Here is a 16039-nt window from a genome sequence, read left to right on the forward strand (position 1 = left end):
TCCCAGCTTTCAACCTGCAAAGGGGAAGATTCTTTTGTACCTGAGAAGCAGAAAGTTCTGTTTTTTATCTGTTTGTACTTCATCAAGACAAGTATCTGATATCTATTCCCAGAGTATTCTTTCTGCTGCACTCCCACACAGATGGTATGCAGCAAGAGAGGCCGAAGGGCAAAGCTAACCTTTGGGATTCCTCTCATTAAATCACTACAGTTACCCAGAGGATGAGCATGACTATCAATTTAACCTCCTTTTTTCCCCCCCCATCTCTCCTATCTCCTGTCTCCTCACCAAAATCAGACTTCAGGATAGTTCTTTTACCTCTCACAGCACACAGCCCTGCTTGGACCAAGAAGAGTGATGTCACACCAAAGAAGGATACTTAGCTGATAAGGAGATTAGCTTGAAATATTATATGAGTGGGCCTAGCAAGGATGCAGCTCTATTTCCTGTAGCCCGCAGGAACTAAGCAGCAACTTTGCTAATGCGTAGGTGTCCTACCTCCATCCCTAGAAAGTTTGGGATCAGCGTTTAAAGCTTGTAAGTGTGAATGCATTGATTTTTTTCAATCGAGTGAAATTAGAAATGACCCCATTTTAGCTGATGGGTGTCTTTTTTAGCCTCTTTTCTAATTTTCCCACTTGGCAAGTGCAGCTCTGCTCCGAGGATGACTTGTGAGAAGGACACAGAGAAGCAGCTCTAGTGATCTGTAGGTGTGAAGAGGCTGTTTCAAAAGGTTTATGCTCCCTTTCCCCCTTGCTTAAATAGTGGCATAAAACCAAGGCAACCCACCCTGCAGTGGGAAGGCCCTGAATCCAAAGGACATATCATCAAAGCAAAACAAACAAACAACAACAAAAAGTCCTACTGGCAATTCAAATTACCTCATCCACAACTTTTGAAAAGTAATGAAGAGTGGATATCACTTCTTCATCTCCTTTACCTAAGGCAAAATGCTGAAAACAGAAACACACATTTGGTCTGTAAATCAATACAGTGAGTATAAGTATATAAGCATATGTTTCACTAGAGAAGTAATACATACTCCTAAAAAAAGGTAATAGATGACAAAGCTAAACATAAAAATAGGAACTCATTACTACATATCCTTTCTACTTTGCTCCTCTTGTTTTAAAGGAAGTGATTTTGCACAGCATATAGTTAATGGGTATTTTAAAGTCATGGTCATACAATGAGAACAAAGTGGTTTGCACCTAAATGAATTAACCCACATTTCGAACTAGGCTTTTCAAGGTGCTTCAAAATGACCTAATTCCCCTCAACATGCTAGGGAATTTTCCAATGTCTTCACATGGAATCAAGTAAGCCAATGTTCTAAATACTTTTGGAAACGACACTCTTTGAAGAGGCTTCTTCACAACTGCTGAGGTTGAACAGAATCCAAAGGTAAAATATCAACAATACCTGTTTTTCATAGGCAAGGAGCTGCTTTGAAAGCTGTTGTGTGGCAAGACACATTTCATTCTAGAAATAAAAGAGAAAAGTTAATAGAAATAAAAGCAGTAAATTAATAGAAATAATTAAAAGTCTCTAGGATGGTTGTTTCTACTTTGTTACCAGTTTCTTGACTGAATCTGTGACTACTCTTCCCCATGTTCAGATATGTACAAACAGCCAACCCCAAGATACCTGCACAGAGGAGCAGTAATAGCAGATGTACTTCAGACCTGATCAATACAAAGTTTGCTTTAATCTACTTTGACTACAGATATTATTTTTGAGAAAAAAAATCCTAAAACTCACAACAATACAACCTCAAACATGTACTAAGTCGTACCAACATAAGAATATTTCATACAGGTTAATCATCTTTCTCCAAAATTTTCAGAAATAAAGGGTGTCCATGGATGCACCTTTATATAATGCATTCTTGCTCATGAGATGTATTGACACAATTACACCGCTTTAAGCTGAGAGAGGAGTGCAGAACAGCTCATTATTCTGTATTCTCACAGTTAATCTGTCCAGTGAATGTATCCACATATTTAGAGCTACCCAAAGCAAGACTTGTAAGAATGTATAAGTTTGATTGATATAACTAAAGAAGAAAAAAAAAAAAGAAAAAAAAAAGAAAAAGAAAAGCAGACAAGCTTTTGGATAAGTGAGCCTTTATTTAATACCTTTACAAGACTTAGTACTGTATCAATTCCTCAGAGTCTGATTAGTTAACAGTGACTTAAAACTGGATTTTTTTTTTTTTTAAAAAAAGGTGAAACTGGGGATTTACGTTAGCTCTTGTTGGATGTTTCTCTTCCTTGGTTACTCAGAAAGCTAATCAGTTTTCATCTCATTTTAAAGTCTTAGCACGTTCTATTCCCCTCTCTGAATATGTTAAGATTGCAGAAAGTTTGTAAAATTCAGAGCAACTGAATTTTGAATTCAGAGCAACCTCTGAGCTGCTGTAAGAGCACTCTTTATCCCGGGGCTGCAGCAGAAAGCTCTTCACACCTGGGCAGAACTTGTGCGCCCTCCTTTTCTGCCCTGCTGCCCTGAGGGAACAGCACAGGCAGAGCTGCCAACCTGGGCCAGAGCCTCTGCAATAGCTTCTGCTTTGGCTTCGCGCCATCCCGGCCGTGCTGCGCACAGCCCGGTGCTTCTGCACGGCTTCGAGGTGCCAGGGCTAACAGAGACACCAAGGCTGATCCCAAACGGCCAGCCCGGGTCCCAGATGTGCAAAAGCACTCAGAAAGAGCAGGGAGCCATTGCCGCAGCCTCGGCGGCAGCAGCCTCCTGTGCTGGTTTTACTCCCACTCCTGCTGGATGGAGATGTGGGAACAGGGGCCTTCCCAGGCACAAACAAGAGCTCAGAAATTGAGCTAGTCTGGGTCCAAACTCGGACCATGTGCTCTCCAGGACCATTTTCATGTCACAAAGATGGATTAGCTTTTTGTGCCCATTTCTGATCAACTAGTAATGAGCATTACACTTCCACACAGTATTTAGTAGCCTGGAATCATGTAAGATTTGCAAGTTGGTTACATTAATTGTGCGGCTTTTATACGAGAAAGCTTTACACAAACACTTGGCATTGAAGTACTTCCCAAACCAGCAGATGGAGAAGGATGCTGATGAACCTTGTCAGGAGCTTTGCAGGGAAGGGGAATGGACATCAGCTGTCTGCCCCGAGGCAGTAAGGGCACCTGAGAGACAGACTTTGTCAGCCCCCAGAGTGGAAGCTGGCAAGCAAGGGCTTGATGACAGGAAGGATGAGACTCCTTCCATGTGGAGCAACGAGGTCAAAAGGGTGTGTGTGTTTGTGCACACCTGGGTGGAGCCCAAACAGGAGATCACAGGACAAAAAGAAGCAGGGAGGTTCCCAGGCCTGGGATGTTTTTCATGAGCATCTCCTCAAAGACAGAGCTGAGGAAGGAGGACAGTCTTCACACAGGAACTGTGGGCCAGCTGTCAGATTTATAACCGAGCAAAGGTGAGGAAAACCTTTTGAAAGTAACCTGAAAGTTAGAAACATGCCTCTTCTTTTCCCTTTTTCTTTCAGTTCACTTAGTCCTGCAAAGTCTGCAACTCTGTGGACTGAAATGGATTTTGGAAAAAAAAAAAAATCTTTTGGCTTAAACTGTCTAACATGAGGAGAAGCTTTAGTAGAACACTCTGACAGTAAAGGCTATTCCTTTGTGCTAGCAATCCTGAAAGCTGTCTAGCAGTTTGTTTTTTAAGACTACCAGATCGTCAGTGCCCCCCACCCCACCTCATCCTGCCATGATATCCGATAAATTAATAAAGAGTAATAAAGTGCATATCTACTCATCTACAGGGGACAGTTGGTGGGATGGCAATGCAGCGAGGTGTGTGGAGGAAGCATCTCCTAATGACCACCCTTCCCCAGGAAGTGTCTCTGGAATTCTGATGGGATAACGTGGGCAAACAGAAATCCTGCAGGCTTCAACGGCATGCAAGTTAACAGCACCGTGTCGAGCATGTGACCGTGGGACAAAAGCCACAGCTAGATCTCAAGCAGATGCTCATGGCATGGTACTACAGATACAAACAAACAAAGCACAACCAAACAGAAACGATGGAAGGGCCTGACACAAAGTTTACTTGTGGATTTGGCGCTGATGTGCAGACAGAGTCCCACACTGATGCCAGCAGGTCACGATTTTCATGATTTTACACACAAATACTTCCTACGCTGCTCCAGCCCATGTGAGAAAGTTAATCCTGGGTCTTTCTCCCTTTCTCCCAACCTCTAACCAGATTTTGCTCTACATGTGCTATGTGGCATAGGGAACATGAAGTAAGCAAAGTGCTCTGCTGACCTAGTAGTAATACTGCTTTGCAAAACACACTTAATCTGGGAAAGTTTGGTTTAATCCTCCTCCTGTTTGTTCCTAATCAGCCTTCACCCTCCCCCCTACTCCCACTACTAATCAGCCTTAAGATTTAAAAGTTATTTGCATTGCTTCAATTCACAGATCCACTGAACCCAGGAAAATCACTCTAACAGGTTTTAATCAATGTCCAAAACATTTTCCCACCGAATCCAGACACATTTGCTTCTTTTATGTTAAACTTCCCAAAAATTCAGTAGTCACAGTAAAAAATATATATGTCTATCTCCATATAATTGGACGTCTATAGATAGACATATACACACATATAGTCCTGACTGCCTGTTCAGCACAATCTCTTCCATATTGCTTTGAAATTTTAGGGTTTTTTAAGCATTTCTGAAATGAGAGAGCTATTAAGTTACAGAAACTAAAAACTACTAAAAGCCTGAAAAGAAATCTAGCCATTCTGAATGAAGAGAACATTAACTACTCCTCGCCCTTGCAAAAACACGCATTTTCATTACATGAGTTCACACGATAGGTAAAAACATCACTGCAGCATTAACATTAAAAAAATAACACACCGTAAGGCAGAAAGAAAGGACTGGACAGAAACAAGTATCAAACAGTTATATGATCAGTCACCATCACAGACATATTCCTGTGTTAGAAGAAAAGTAAAAACACCCCAGCAATCTTGGCTAGCATGCTCAGGGCAGAGGGACAGATTCTGAACAATTCATTAACACCAGATTACACAGGAATGCAAACAGAACGTGGTGTCTCGAATCTAGCATTAATCTAACATACACGACAAAATACCAGATTAGAAAACGTTCAACATCTGGTTGAATTCTTAACTCAGTACCTTACTCCCCCTTCAAATAAAGTCAGCAGCAAAACATCCAACCTTTTTTTTTTTTTTTTTTAAATATAGTGCTAGAACAAAGGCATGTGATTTTTTTTGGTCTGATTCCACCATTCTCACTATCACCTTTACTCACCAAGCTGCCTGTATGAACGGAGGACAGTAGAATTTTTCTGGAACTTGTTTGTAACAAAATCACTGCATTAACCATTTATTTGTGAGATATTCCAGCTCCCTCTAGGATTCCTTGTTGTATTTTTCCTAAATAAACTCTGGGTGTGATGCCATCCAAGTCAGAAGGTATTTCTACAGACAGTTGTCTACTAGATTCCAGATCTGAAGACATGTGAAGGACTAAGCTGAGCTATAAATTAACTTCTAAAGACACAGAGCTATTCCATCATGTCCAATCCTAATATAATGAAGCTTTCTGCAAAGCTACTTTCCTCCTTCAGCCTCAGCTAAAGCTAGCACTTCAAGAAGTCTGCAAGTAATCAGCACACAGAACTGCCAAATGTTTCTTCATGTAAACAAGCATGATACTAGGAAAGGTATATAACCCAAACCTCGTATGTGCACAATGACATGCATTAAAACGTGGCTTATGTTAGAGTAAGCCTAATGTTTGATAAATAATGAAGAAAAAAGTAGGTGGTGGAAGAAGGTCCACAAGGAAGTTAGAGCTTTCTCATATTTTTAGAACTAGAGAACCCATTTACCTTTAAAACCAGGCATGGCAAAGATCTGGGTCCTTGGATGGCTATTTTACGAAGTTCTGTTTACATGTGCATGTCATTTTCCTGGAATATGTAATTTTCCAGCCATCTGGAAAACATTCTGGTCCTACATGTTTACATGTTTACATTTGCATATTAAATGCCTTGAAAACAGGAGCCCAAGGGTGGGAGAAGCTGAGCATCGCTGAGGTGCTCGGGCTGGGTGGCATCTTACAGGATGCGACTAACACCCAGCTTGCCCTGATGCTGCTCTCAGTCCTCACTAATGTGAATGGCTCAGCAAAGGATTATCTAATAGCTCAGAAAGAGAAGAGACCCTAGGGAAAAGCCTGCTGTAAAACAGCCAAGGCAGCTACGATACGACGTGCAGGTCAGTAGGGAAAGAATCTCTAGTTTCCTGCAAAGCAACTACCACTAGCAGGGCATTTACATGCTGTAGTCCCCTTGTAGCACTCAGGCCTCCAGATGCTGCTTATCACAGTACCACCTTGTTTCCATGCATGCTGACAACTCCAACTTCATCAGCAATAGTAAAACGAACTCCCATGGCTTTGCAAATACACTAGATATCGTATGATTGTTCTCTGTTTACCTCTGTTAGTAACATATGGTGAATAAGCCTCAGGAAGTGCTCCACAGCAAACTTACAACGATTATGAAACAATAAACTATAAATTCAGCACTTCACCCAAGTCAGAACTGACAACTCTGTTTTACTGCAAGTCTGTCCTATCTGACAACCTACAAAAGCTTCTCTATGTGGAATTGAAAGGTTACAAAACGTGTAACAAAGTTTATTTTAAATAAAAACTTGGAAGAGGTAACACAATTGTTTCCTAATGCCTAAAAATAAACGTATCTTTAAAAAATCAGTATCAGTGCTTATTCGTTCTTTTAGCAAGAAGTCATTTGAGAATTCAGAGCACTTGGGGTTAGCTGTGCAGTATAATAAATACAAAAATCTGTGTATGTCCCTTAAACAGCTTATCAGCAATCAACTTGATTTGTAGCCTAATGAAGTCAATATAAAGAGGATTCAACAAAAAGCACTACTGAAAAAAGCAGAAGGGAGGTGTCATGAAACTGGGGAAAAATAACATAAAGGACTAGCTGGACACATACGAGCACCCTTGATATCTATTTCATGTGGTACATAAAAAACAGGACCGTACAGTAATTTTGGAGAGTTTCCTTTGGATGGGCGTAAATAGGCAGCGAACCCCAGGGTGGACGCTGCGGTGCCCGCGTGACTGTGGAGCCACAAGACAACTGCACGCAGAGACACTGAAGCTGAACACAACCACCCTCTACAATTCTCATGTTGTTCTCTCACTGGATATGTTGCTGAAGGCAAGACTGGCTTCTTTCAATTCCCCTTCTGTTTGCACTGCTGTTAATAGCTAGATGGATGCATCAGGAATGCTCAAAAGAAACTCTCTTGCTCTTCCCAATGATAACACACTGCACCTTACATTCCTCTCATTTGCTTTCCAGGTTAGCTTTTCTAGTAGCCAGTAAGAGATCCAACAGTCTCCTCCGTGTTTAAATGGCATTTAGTTTCATTAAATGAGGATCTCAACCGAGCTACTCCTCTAGTGTGACAAAGGCCTGGAGATGATGCTGAAGGTAATTTAATAAGGCAGTGGGAAGTCAGGAATGCGAGCAGGGCACAGCTTGCTCACACCCCATTGCTACAGTCTCAGCATGCAATTTCAGTTAATGAAGTTTTCTGACAATCGCTGCTGGCTGCATTACCTATTGCTCAGGGAGAAATGACCAGACCGATGGAAACCATCCACAGAAATCAGACTGGAGTCATGTGAGAAGCCATATCAGGGCCTGCAGGGAGGGAGAGCTACAAGAGCAAACTCTGTAAGATTCTTCCATGAGACCATCAACAAAAAACAACTCCTGGGTAGCAGAGCACAGACCTGGAGTACACACCTGAAGCAGGAAGTGTAATAAATTTTCACAAGGGTGTCGTTCATTTTATGAACAAATATAAAAATGTTTCTCTGTATTTACACACATGGGCTTGTCAGATCTGCTGAACTTCACCCCCCAAATGTGAGGTAATACTTTGACTCCTGTGGCCTTCTCCTTCACCACAGGGTCATATACTGCACGTGCCTCGTAGCATGTGGCACAAGCCTGTAAAATGAAGCTGGGCCTCTGTGAGTGGAAGGCTGAAAAATGAGGTGCCCAGCACCTAGCAAAATTCTGTAAGTAAGGAGGGATGCAAAAGGAACTTTCAAAAAAAAGGCGTTCACCTTCCTAAAAGTGTTTTTATAAAGCTGTGGGCAAATTCTTGCATTCATCTCAAACATACTTTATCTGAGTGTTCAGAGGATCCTGGACTGTCAGTTTACAAACTTGCCGCTGTCCTGCACACAAGGCAGTGTTTTGGGACAAAGAAATACTTAGATCCACAGGGAAAATTACCACCTGGAAGCTGCTATTAATAGCTGCTCCTTTGCACTGTACCCATGGAGAACTGCCAGTTACTGTTATCTGATCATAAGCTACAATAGTCTGAATTACATGAAAATTCCAGTCCCCATCACAAGATCAGCAGGCTCCTAGTAAACTTCGGCAGAAAGTCTTGAAAATATGGTCCAGCTACACACTTTTCCAGGGAAAATTTAGTGCAGAGTGCAGTTAGAAAGAACTAGGATTTTTTGAAAATTATTATTTATTATTAATTATTTTGAGAGGGCATAAGCTCTGATTTTTAACACTGTGGACTGGCACAACTCACTGCTGTTTTGTCTGACTGCCATGATTGTGATTCCAGCCATTTTTAGGACAATGTAAACACAGTAGGTCATCAAAGTAGGTCAGTCATTGTAATTCTTATTCTACAGATAAATAAATACTAGTGAACAGCATCAACTTTCCAAAAGGAAAAAACAAAAACAAAAACAAAACATAAACATAAAAAAGCCAAACTCAGAACTTGGGTTCTCACTACTTTCAAGTTTTACATTGCCTCTAGTGAATCTCATTCCCTTTCAAAATGAAAAGGGGTTGCCTACATTTCCTAATGAGCAGTTAGCAAAGCCCACACAATATGTCTCCTAACAAAGCATCAGCAAAAATTGATTTTCTCTTAAGCTGTGAATAGATAGGAATCCACAAAGAAATATTACATACTGATTCTTCTTAACTGTCTATTCATGCTTAGTGGGCAATTCAGTATTCCACTTCTTTTTCTAGGGCAAAAGCGGTCATAGCATTTTGTAACAACAGGTATGCATTTGCATTTCAAAAATTGTGGTTGGATTCAGGCAGAAAGAGTGTTCTACTTTGAAATATTTAGAAACTGTTCTTTAAATGGTATATTGATATTTGCAATGTTTGATAAAATATTAGTTATCCTATAGCTGCATTATTCTCCTGGGAATTAATCATATCTGGCTGAATTGTTTCAACTTTTTATTTAAACAATAATGTTTGATTCTTCTTTTGTATCTCATGCAAGAAAATAACTACTTTTTAAATAACATACAGAAAAAAAAATGACATTCTCTTTTCCATTTGCATCACTAATACAACCTATTTATGCCTTATCACTAATGTAATATCCTTCTTGCTACTCAGTTCTGGGTCCTGAGAACATGAGCCCAGGCGACGTTGACTCCCAAGGAACTGTGAGGCAGCAGCAGCAGCAGCAATACTGATCACACTAGATGTTAAGCCAATGTCCTCAGTAAAGTCTCTAACACCAGCCAATATACCTGAATTTTCCTAAGTCACTCAAAATTTAGGCTGCCAACCTCCACATCTTTAAGAAGTCTGTATCTAAACAACTGCCAAGTGCCTGCCCTCTCAAAATGGAAGCAAATGACTGATTAGATATTTCAAGGCATACACCTAAAAACCAAACTGACTGTCAAACTCACACAGGAAGTGTGTAAGAATAAAGGGGACAAGAAGTGCTGGCCAAATGAAGAAGACTCAGTAGTACTGCAAAGCACAGATGGGCAAACAGGCTGAGGCAGGGAAAAGAAACAGGAAATGTCATAAACTGTGGGGAAACAGAAATGGAGAAGGCTAAAAATTGAGATGGAAAGGGCAAACAAGAGCAGACAAAGCACTTTTTCATGAATCATAACCCAGAATCCTGCTTCCTAAAATGCCATCCTAAAAAGGCATCGTCAGAGGAGAGGGACACATTGCCCAGACACTGACTGCTCTGCAATTTGCACAGGGCCCAGCAGACAGAGCTGGATCTTCCAGTTGCAGGTAGCCAGGCCTTTGGCAGGCTACTCCTTCTGCCAAGTCACACTATCAGTTGCCCCAAAGAACAACCCCACCAAACAGGCATAAGCATTAGTTTTACAGCTGATTTCTAATAATGCAAGATGAGAACCAGGCACTCCTAGTGATGGCAGAGTACTCAGCCATCATCTCTACATGATCTTTGACTTACTAGTTTAAGAACTGTGGTTTCAATGGGAATCAAGTATCTAATCTACCAAAATGGTTGCAAAAAATCCATGACATATTGTCTATGTCTTTAAAGGCCTAGATACGGTACTCTGAATTAGCCTTATGCAAAGGAGAATCCCAGCTTCACTGAAAAGTGCTCAAATTTATAACAATACTTTACAAAGTATTGCATGTAACTTACCTTGCAAGTTTTATTTTCAAAAGGATTTAATCATCTGTGTCATGTAGATGCTTTAGAACTTTTTTCCCACTTCCATATTTTCCATACTGCCTACTTCAGGTACTTAATTTCATCAGAATTCAGGGAGTTATGTTATCAATGGACATAGACAGTGGCTTCTACATGGTGAATCAAAGCATTTAAGTTAGATGCCTGAAGTCAGAGTGAATATTCCTCTGTGCATTGTGTCTACAGCCAAACAATTTTGTAAAGGCTCACTTTCCAATATACTACACACATTTTTTCTTTTATCAATTGTTTGAGGACAGACCAACAGATAAGACTGTTTTTCATACAAATGACTCTTGGGAAACCTAAGGTGCTGAGATATCACATGGAAAACGCCCCTAACTCCTCTGCAAGGGGGTGCAGGTACTTGGCACCAGCCTAAATCATGTAAATAGCATCATAAAACTTAGCCTCTACTCTTCACCAAACAAAAGCAACACAAATGAAGAATTACCTGAGCACCATAGACACGCTGCATTGCCTGAAGCAACTGGTTCGTATATTCGGTCAGGGTTCCTGCATCTTCTTCAAATACGCTAAGCAAAGACCGGGTCTTCAATAAAAGGAAAAAAAAAGGTTTTAATCCCAAATGAAAATACTAAAAATAATCACAAAAGACTGTAAATAAAAGGCAGCAAAAATAGAAACGAATCGGAAATAATAAGCCTTTGACTTCATACAGCTCCATTTATTCACAGATATCAAAAAACAGGGAGGAATTATTGTGAATAGGTGAACAGACGCTTAAGAAAGTGAGCTACTAAAATGATAACATGGCCAGGTCCTGATTCCTAGCCTCTTGCTCTAGCTAACAGACATTCCTTACAACACAATAAAGAATGCAAAAAGTCCTGAATAGCTGCTTGCTGACTACATCCAAGCCACGTTAGAGACTCTGGGACAAACACCACTGCTTGCTCACTTTACCTCAAACGTGCATTAAAAGCACCCCTTTCCATTAGGTAATTTACAGAGGATTGTTCACTCTCAACTGTCTTGAGCAATTCTTGAAGAGCCACTGACAAAGCCAGTTGACGAAACCAGACCAAACAACTGGGCGCTCAGTTATAACAGCCGCATGCTCAGAGATACCCTGTACTTTCTCCATCCTGCGAGCTCATCTTCGTCAGCAACAGGGAAGAGAAGGAGCCTAAAAACGTGTGTTATCTTGGCGATGTGAATCCCCTTGGTTTGTTTTGGTAGTCATCAGGAACAGCGAGTTATGCTGCTGACACAGCTTCTGAGATAGGAAAGAACAAAATCTCAGCAAAATGCCGAGCTCTGGAACTTACTAGGTGAAGACAAAACTGAAATGGTACCCTTTTGATGGTGCCCCTTTAACAAAGTCAGGATCCATCCTTGGTCTTAACTCTGGTAAATCCAATCTGCTTGATGCTAACTAGCAATGTCTTTCCATCTGCACAGCTAATTTATATGACATTAGTTTCATCTGCTCACCTTAGGGGCATCTATAAACACCAGTACTTTAATAATAATGTCAGCCCTGTAACACAGCCAGTGCCTTATCTGTCCTCCTACTACAGGAATTTCTGATGTGCCTGAAGGATTCAGCTCTACTTTGGGAAAATTATTTTAGAGTCTTACGAAAGTTTTAACTTTCCCCATTATTTAAGAGGGGCACAGGTACATCTGCAAGGCATTTATTCTTCTTTGCAAAGCTCTTTGCAGACATTTTGTATTTGACCTGAAAAAAAACCTCAAAATTTGCATCCTTTAAGACCTCTGGCCTAAAGACAAACCACCACTTCATCTCTGCTTGGAAGTTATCTATCTAAGCTATAAAAAGCTGTTGCTTGGTGGTTCAAGGGAGTCAGACCAGCTGGATTCTGCACTAGACACTGCAGGCACTGCAGTTACTTCCACACTTTGGGTGAAATCACCTGAGTTCTCAACACTTTAGCCTGTTGACAAGCAAAATTGATACAGTGCTCTCTGCCTTAGAGATGCTATGGTGGTCAATGAATTTGGGAAATGAGTTTGTGATCCTAGCAGATAAGGAGATACACAGCTAGGAAGCACCGTTTTCAAATAAAGAGAATATTAGAAAATAAAATGGTGTGAAAGCGAAATCAATGAAATGGATACCCAGATCCCAACCTTATAAAGCACCTTTCTGCAGAACTTCCTTATTGGGACAGATATGATACTGAGAGTTTCCAGTACTAACTTATTATTTCAGTAACTGAAAACCTACTGGCTTTCAAAAATACCTGTTTTAAAATGTTTTTATTTTCAATGATGTAGCAATTAAAATTAGCAAAGCTAACATCAACAATACATCTCCTATCAATATATTTTTTTCCCTGTAATGTGTTCTCTATAGTATATAAGGATGATTAATATAAATTTAGGGAAGACAAGAAATGATAAAACTTTACATGTATTGTTAATGATGACCAATCTCAAGCCAAGAAGAAGGAATAAAATAAAACAGAATAAAAAGCTATTGCCTTAATTATACACGCAATGTATATGAATACACATTGCATGTTTCTTCATCCTGGAAAAGATTTTCAAATATACAAATGTGAGCCAGATGTCAAAATCTTATTAAACTTTTGCAGGTTCGGTTTTTCAGATGCCTAAATATGGACTGAGGTAGAACAGTTCTGGGAAGTCATTTCTGGAAGTCTTGGCCTCAGTTATTAGCACTTTGTTCAAAAATAATGAAAACAATAAATGATTCAAGCAGTTTGGAAGTCATGCTTGGAAACTTTAAGAACACTCTTTTGAAATACTGCAACAAAAGGCCAGCATATATATTTTTGCTGTTGCTGCTGTTTTGACAAATTCTGCAACAGCAGATAAAGCTGTTGAAATGAACTAATAATCCAAACATGACTCTCAACATTTTTGGAAGCTTCATTAACAGCCCCGTCATCTCTGTTTCTGGAATCACAGGAAAAAAATGTTGCTTTTATATGAGTATTTCTCTCGATTTTAGTGTTGCACAAACTTCTCTACTTTGTGACCAAGCGCTCCAAAATCGGGGCATGCCTTATTGTGTCTTTTGCTCGGTGCTTGGAGACAGATCAAGACAGAAGCACTTGACTGTGAAGGAGAGAGCAAGTAAGCTTCAGAAAACTAATAAAGAAACAGCTTCAGCCTAATTCTCATCCATCTCACACATAATTTATGTATTTCCTAAAGCACATGCAAAATGAGGCTATAGCCTCATTTTACCAACCCTCTGCATTGCTGAAAGTGACCGCAAAAGACAGAAGAGAATCAGGTCACTTTTCACTAAAATAAATGATCACGTATGCTACTGAATTGCATGCTCTGTAGGGCACAGACTTTCTTTTCGTCCTTATTTTGCAGTACCTAGTTCATGAAGGCTATTGATCAAAACCTCTCCCCCAAAAACGAGTAATAAAAAGAAATGAAAATATGAGAGACTGGGAAAAAAATCTCTTGCATGAAAACAGATTTTAGCAACATAGGATCATTAAATAAAATTAATGCCCTTCTCTTCTAAAGTTCCAGGACTTAAATCAAGCCAAAACATCCCACAAATATTGAGGTTCATGCACAGTATTTCCAGTCACTGCAAAGGAGAGGTTAATAACCCACATTTCAGGTCAGAAGAAAGAGGAAGATCTCCAGATGCAACTCCCTGCTTTGTCCTGTTGCTTTCAGTCACTGTTAAATTTTTAATCACTGAAGTAAGTGTTGACTGAGCAGGAAAACCAGTTCCCTTGTGCTGTGTGTCAAGTGTTACATAGGCAATGGGAAGGTTAATACTAAAAATGCTAAAAACTGTGCAGTATAAACAAGACTACGTAATTCCTGACAGTAGGTATGCAGCTGATCTTTCCTTTAAAACGTCTTTCGATGGAGCCTCTGTACTGTCTCCTGGCAATCTTCTTCACAGCTTCCTTGGCCATCCTCCTCCTGGTCCATGAGCAGATGCCACAGGGATTACGACCTGAGGGATATCTGGGAGCAGGGTCTGTGCAGACCCACCCAACACTTCATTTTCCCTTCCCTGTACCACCGGTAGCTCCTGAATGTGAAGGCACAGAGCTTTACCTTCAAGCGCCTCATCCATGAGCCAAGTTTCCCCTCTCTCTTTCACCCAAACTTCTCCTCCTGCCTCCTCCTTCTTCAGACTCGGGGTTTCCCACTTCCCTGCCCTGTGACCCCCAGTGCCAGGCAGGTCATCACCCTTCTCCGCGGGATCCCCGCAGCACTCGGCATTGCTCTTGCAGCCCAACAGCATCGGGAATGAGAGAAGGGAGAAGGCAGAAGCAGCCTGCCCTGGTTCCTCCTCCAGGAGAAAACCATCCACAGCAGTATTCACCTTACCAAGCTTCACCTCTCCTCTGGTAGAGAAGTCCTCCTTATCCGAGGCCCAGCCTTCGGGGATCCCCTATAACCAGGGGAGAGCTTGTGGGGAGACCAGGCTGCTCTGCCTCTGCAGAGTCTGGGGTGACTCACCCCGCAGGAGCCGCCCTTTCCCTCTCCACCAAAGCCAAGACTCGAGGCCCTCAGCGTGCGGGGTCCTCCAAGCTGCCTCTCCTCCTGGGCAACGCTCAACCCGCACACCCCAAGAACGAAGAAACACACGACTTTCAAAAAGCGAGGTTAATTTGGCAGGGGTGGTTAAAAAAAAAGGGGGGAGCCCTCCATGCCCCGCACAGGAGAGTCACTCCCTCCTGCCGGACAGGCTCCCCAGAGGCACGGGGACCCGCATTTCTTTATTTCGCTGCCCCAAGGACGACGAGCAGGAGGCCGCGGCGAGCGCTGCCACGTCCCTGCTTCCCCCCGCGCCTCCCATCTCCCGCTCCCCGCGCCGCCATCGCCCCGCAGCCCCGGCGGCGCCTCCGGGAGGCCCTGGGCAGCCGCCGCCTCAGGCGCGTCACAGGGCGGCCCGGCCCGGCCCGGCTCGGCTCGGCTCGACCCGGCCGCGTCGCGTCCCGTAGCGCCCCGTGCCGCCGGCAGCCGCAGGCCGCTACCTGCGGGCTGTCCTGCAGAGCCTCTTCCAGGAGGAGCTTGTCCACGGCGGGCATGTTGGCGCTGCGGAGAGCTGGCTGCGCGGCGGGGCCGCCCGCTGGCACGCCCGGCCGTGGCACCGGCACCGGCCCTCCTTCCCCACCTCCCCGCGGCCCTCCTTCGCTCCCTCCCTGCGTCCCTCCTTCCCTCCCCGCGTCCCTCCTTTCTTCCCTCCCTCCCCGCGGTGCGGCCGCGGCTGGCGGCTCCCGCCCAGCTCCCGGCCGCGGGAGGAAGCGAGTCACGGGGACGGCTTCGCCGCCCGCCGCCATTTGCCGCCAGCCCCTGCCGGGCGACACGGGACCAAGTCGCAGCTCTCGCCTCCCCTTAGGGGTCTGTCCGCTCCAGGGCTGCTGTTGGGCTGTGGGGGTCCTTGGGGTCGCTGCTCTGCCATGGCTGGGACATGGGCTGCAGGCAGGGCCTGGCCGCT

At 42.8% G+C, this 16039-nt stretch overlaps 1 protein-coding gene across 1 annotated transcript in view; it reads right to left on the reverse strand.

The window, feature by feature from the left end:
• Positions 1-15702, reverse strand: part of APPL2 (adaptor protein, phosphotyrosine interacting with PH domain and leucine zipper 2) — a 33288-nt gene extending 17586 nt beyond the window's left edge. Inside the window, exons 1-4 of the mRNA XM_088521673.1 lie at positions 15576-15702; positions 11051-11149; positions 1423-1482; positions 882-953 (exon numbers count right to left, since the gene is read on the reverse strand). Coding sequence (XP_088377799.1) covers positions 882-953; positions 1423-1482; positions 11051-11149; positions 15576-15629 — 285 coding nt within the window. The 5' untranslated portion in view covers positions 15630-15702. The remainder of the gene's footprint in view (positions 1-881; positions 954-1422; positions 1483-11050; positions 11150-15575) is intronic.
• Positions 15703-16039: the final 337 nt, after the last annotated feature.

Source organism: Tinamus guttatus, unplaced genomic scaffold (genome assembly GCF_059628265.1).
Source record: "Tinamus guttatus ecotype Peru unplaced genomic scaffold, ASM5962826v1 Tinamus_guttatus_pri_ptg000125l, whole genome shotgun sequence".
Classification (NCBI taxonomy): domain Eukaryota; kingdom Metazoa; phylum Chordata; class Aves; order Tinamiformes; family Tinamidae; genus Tinamus; species Tinamus guttatus.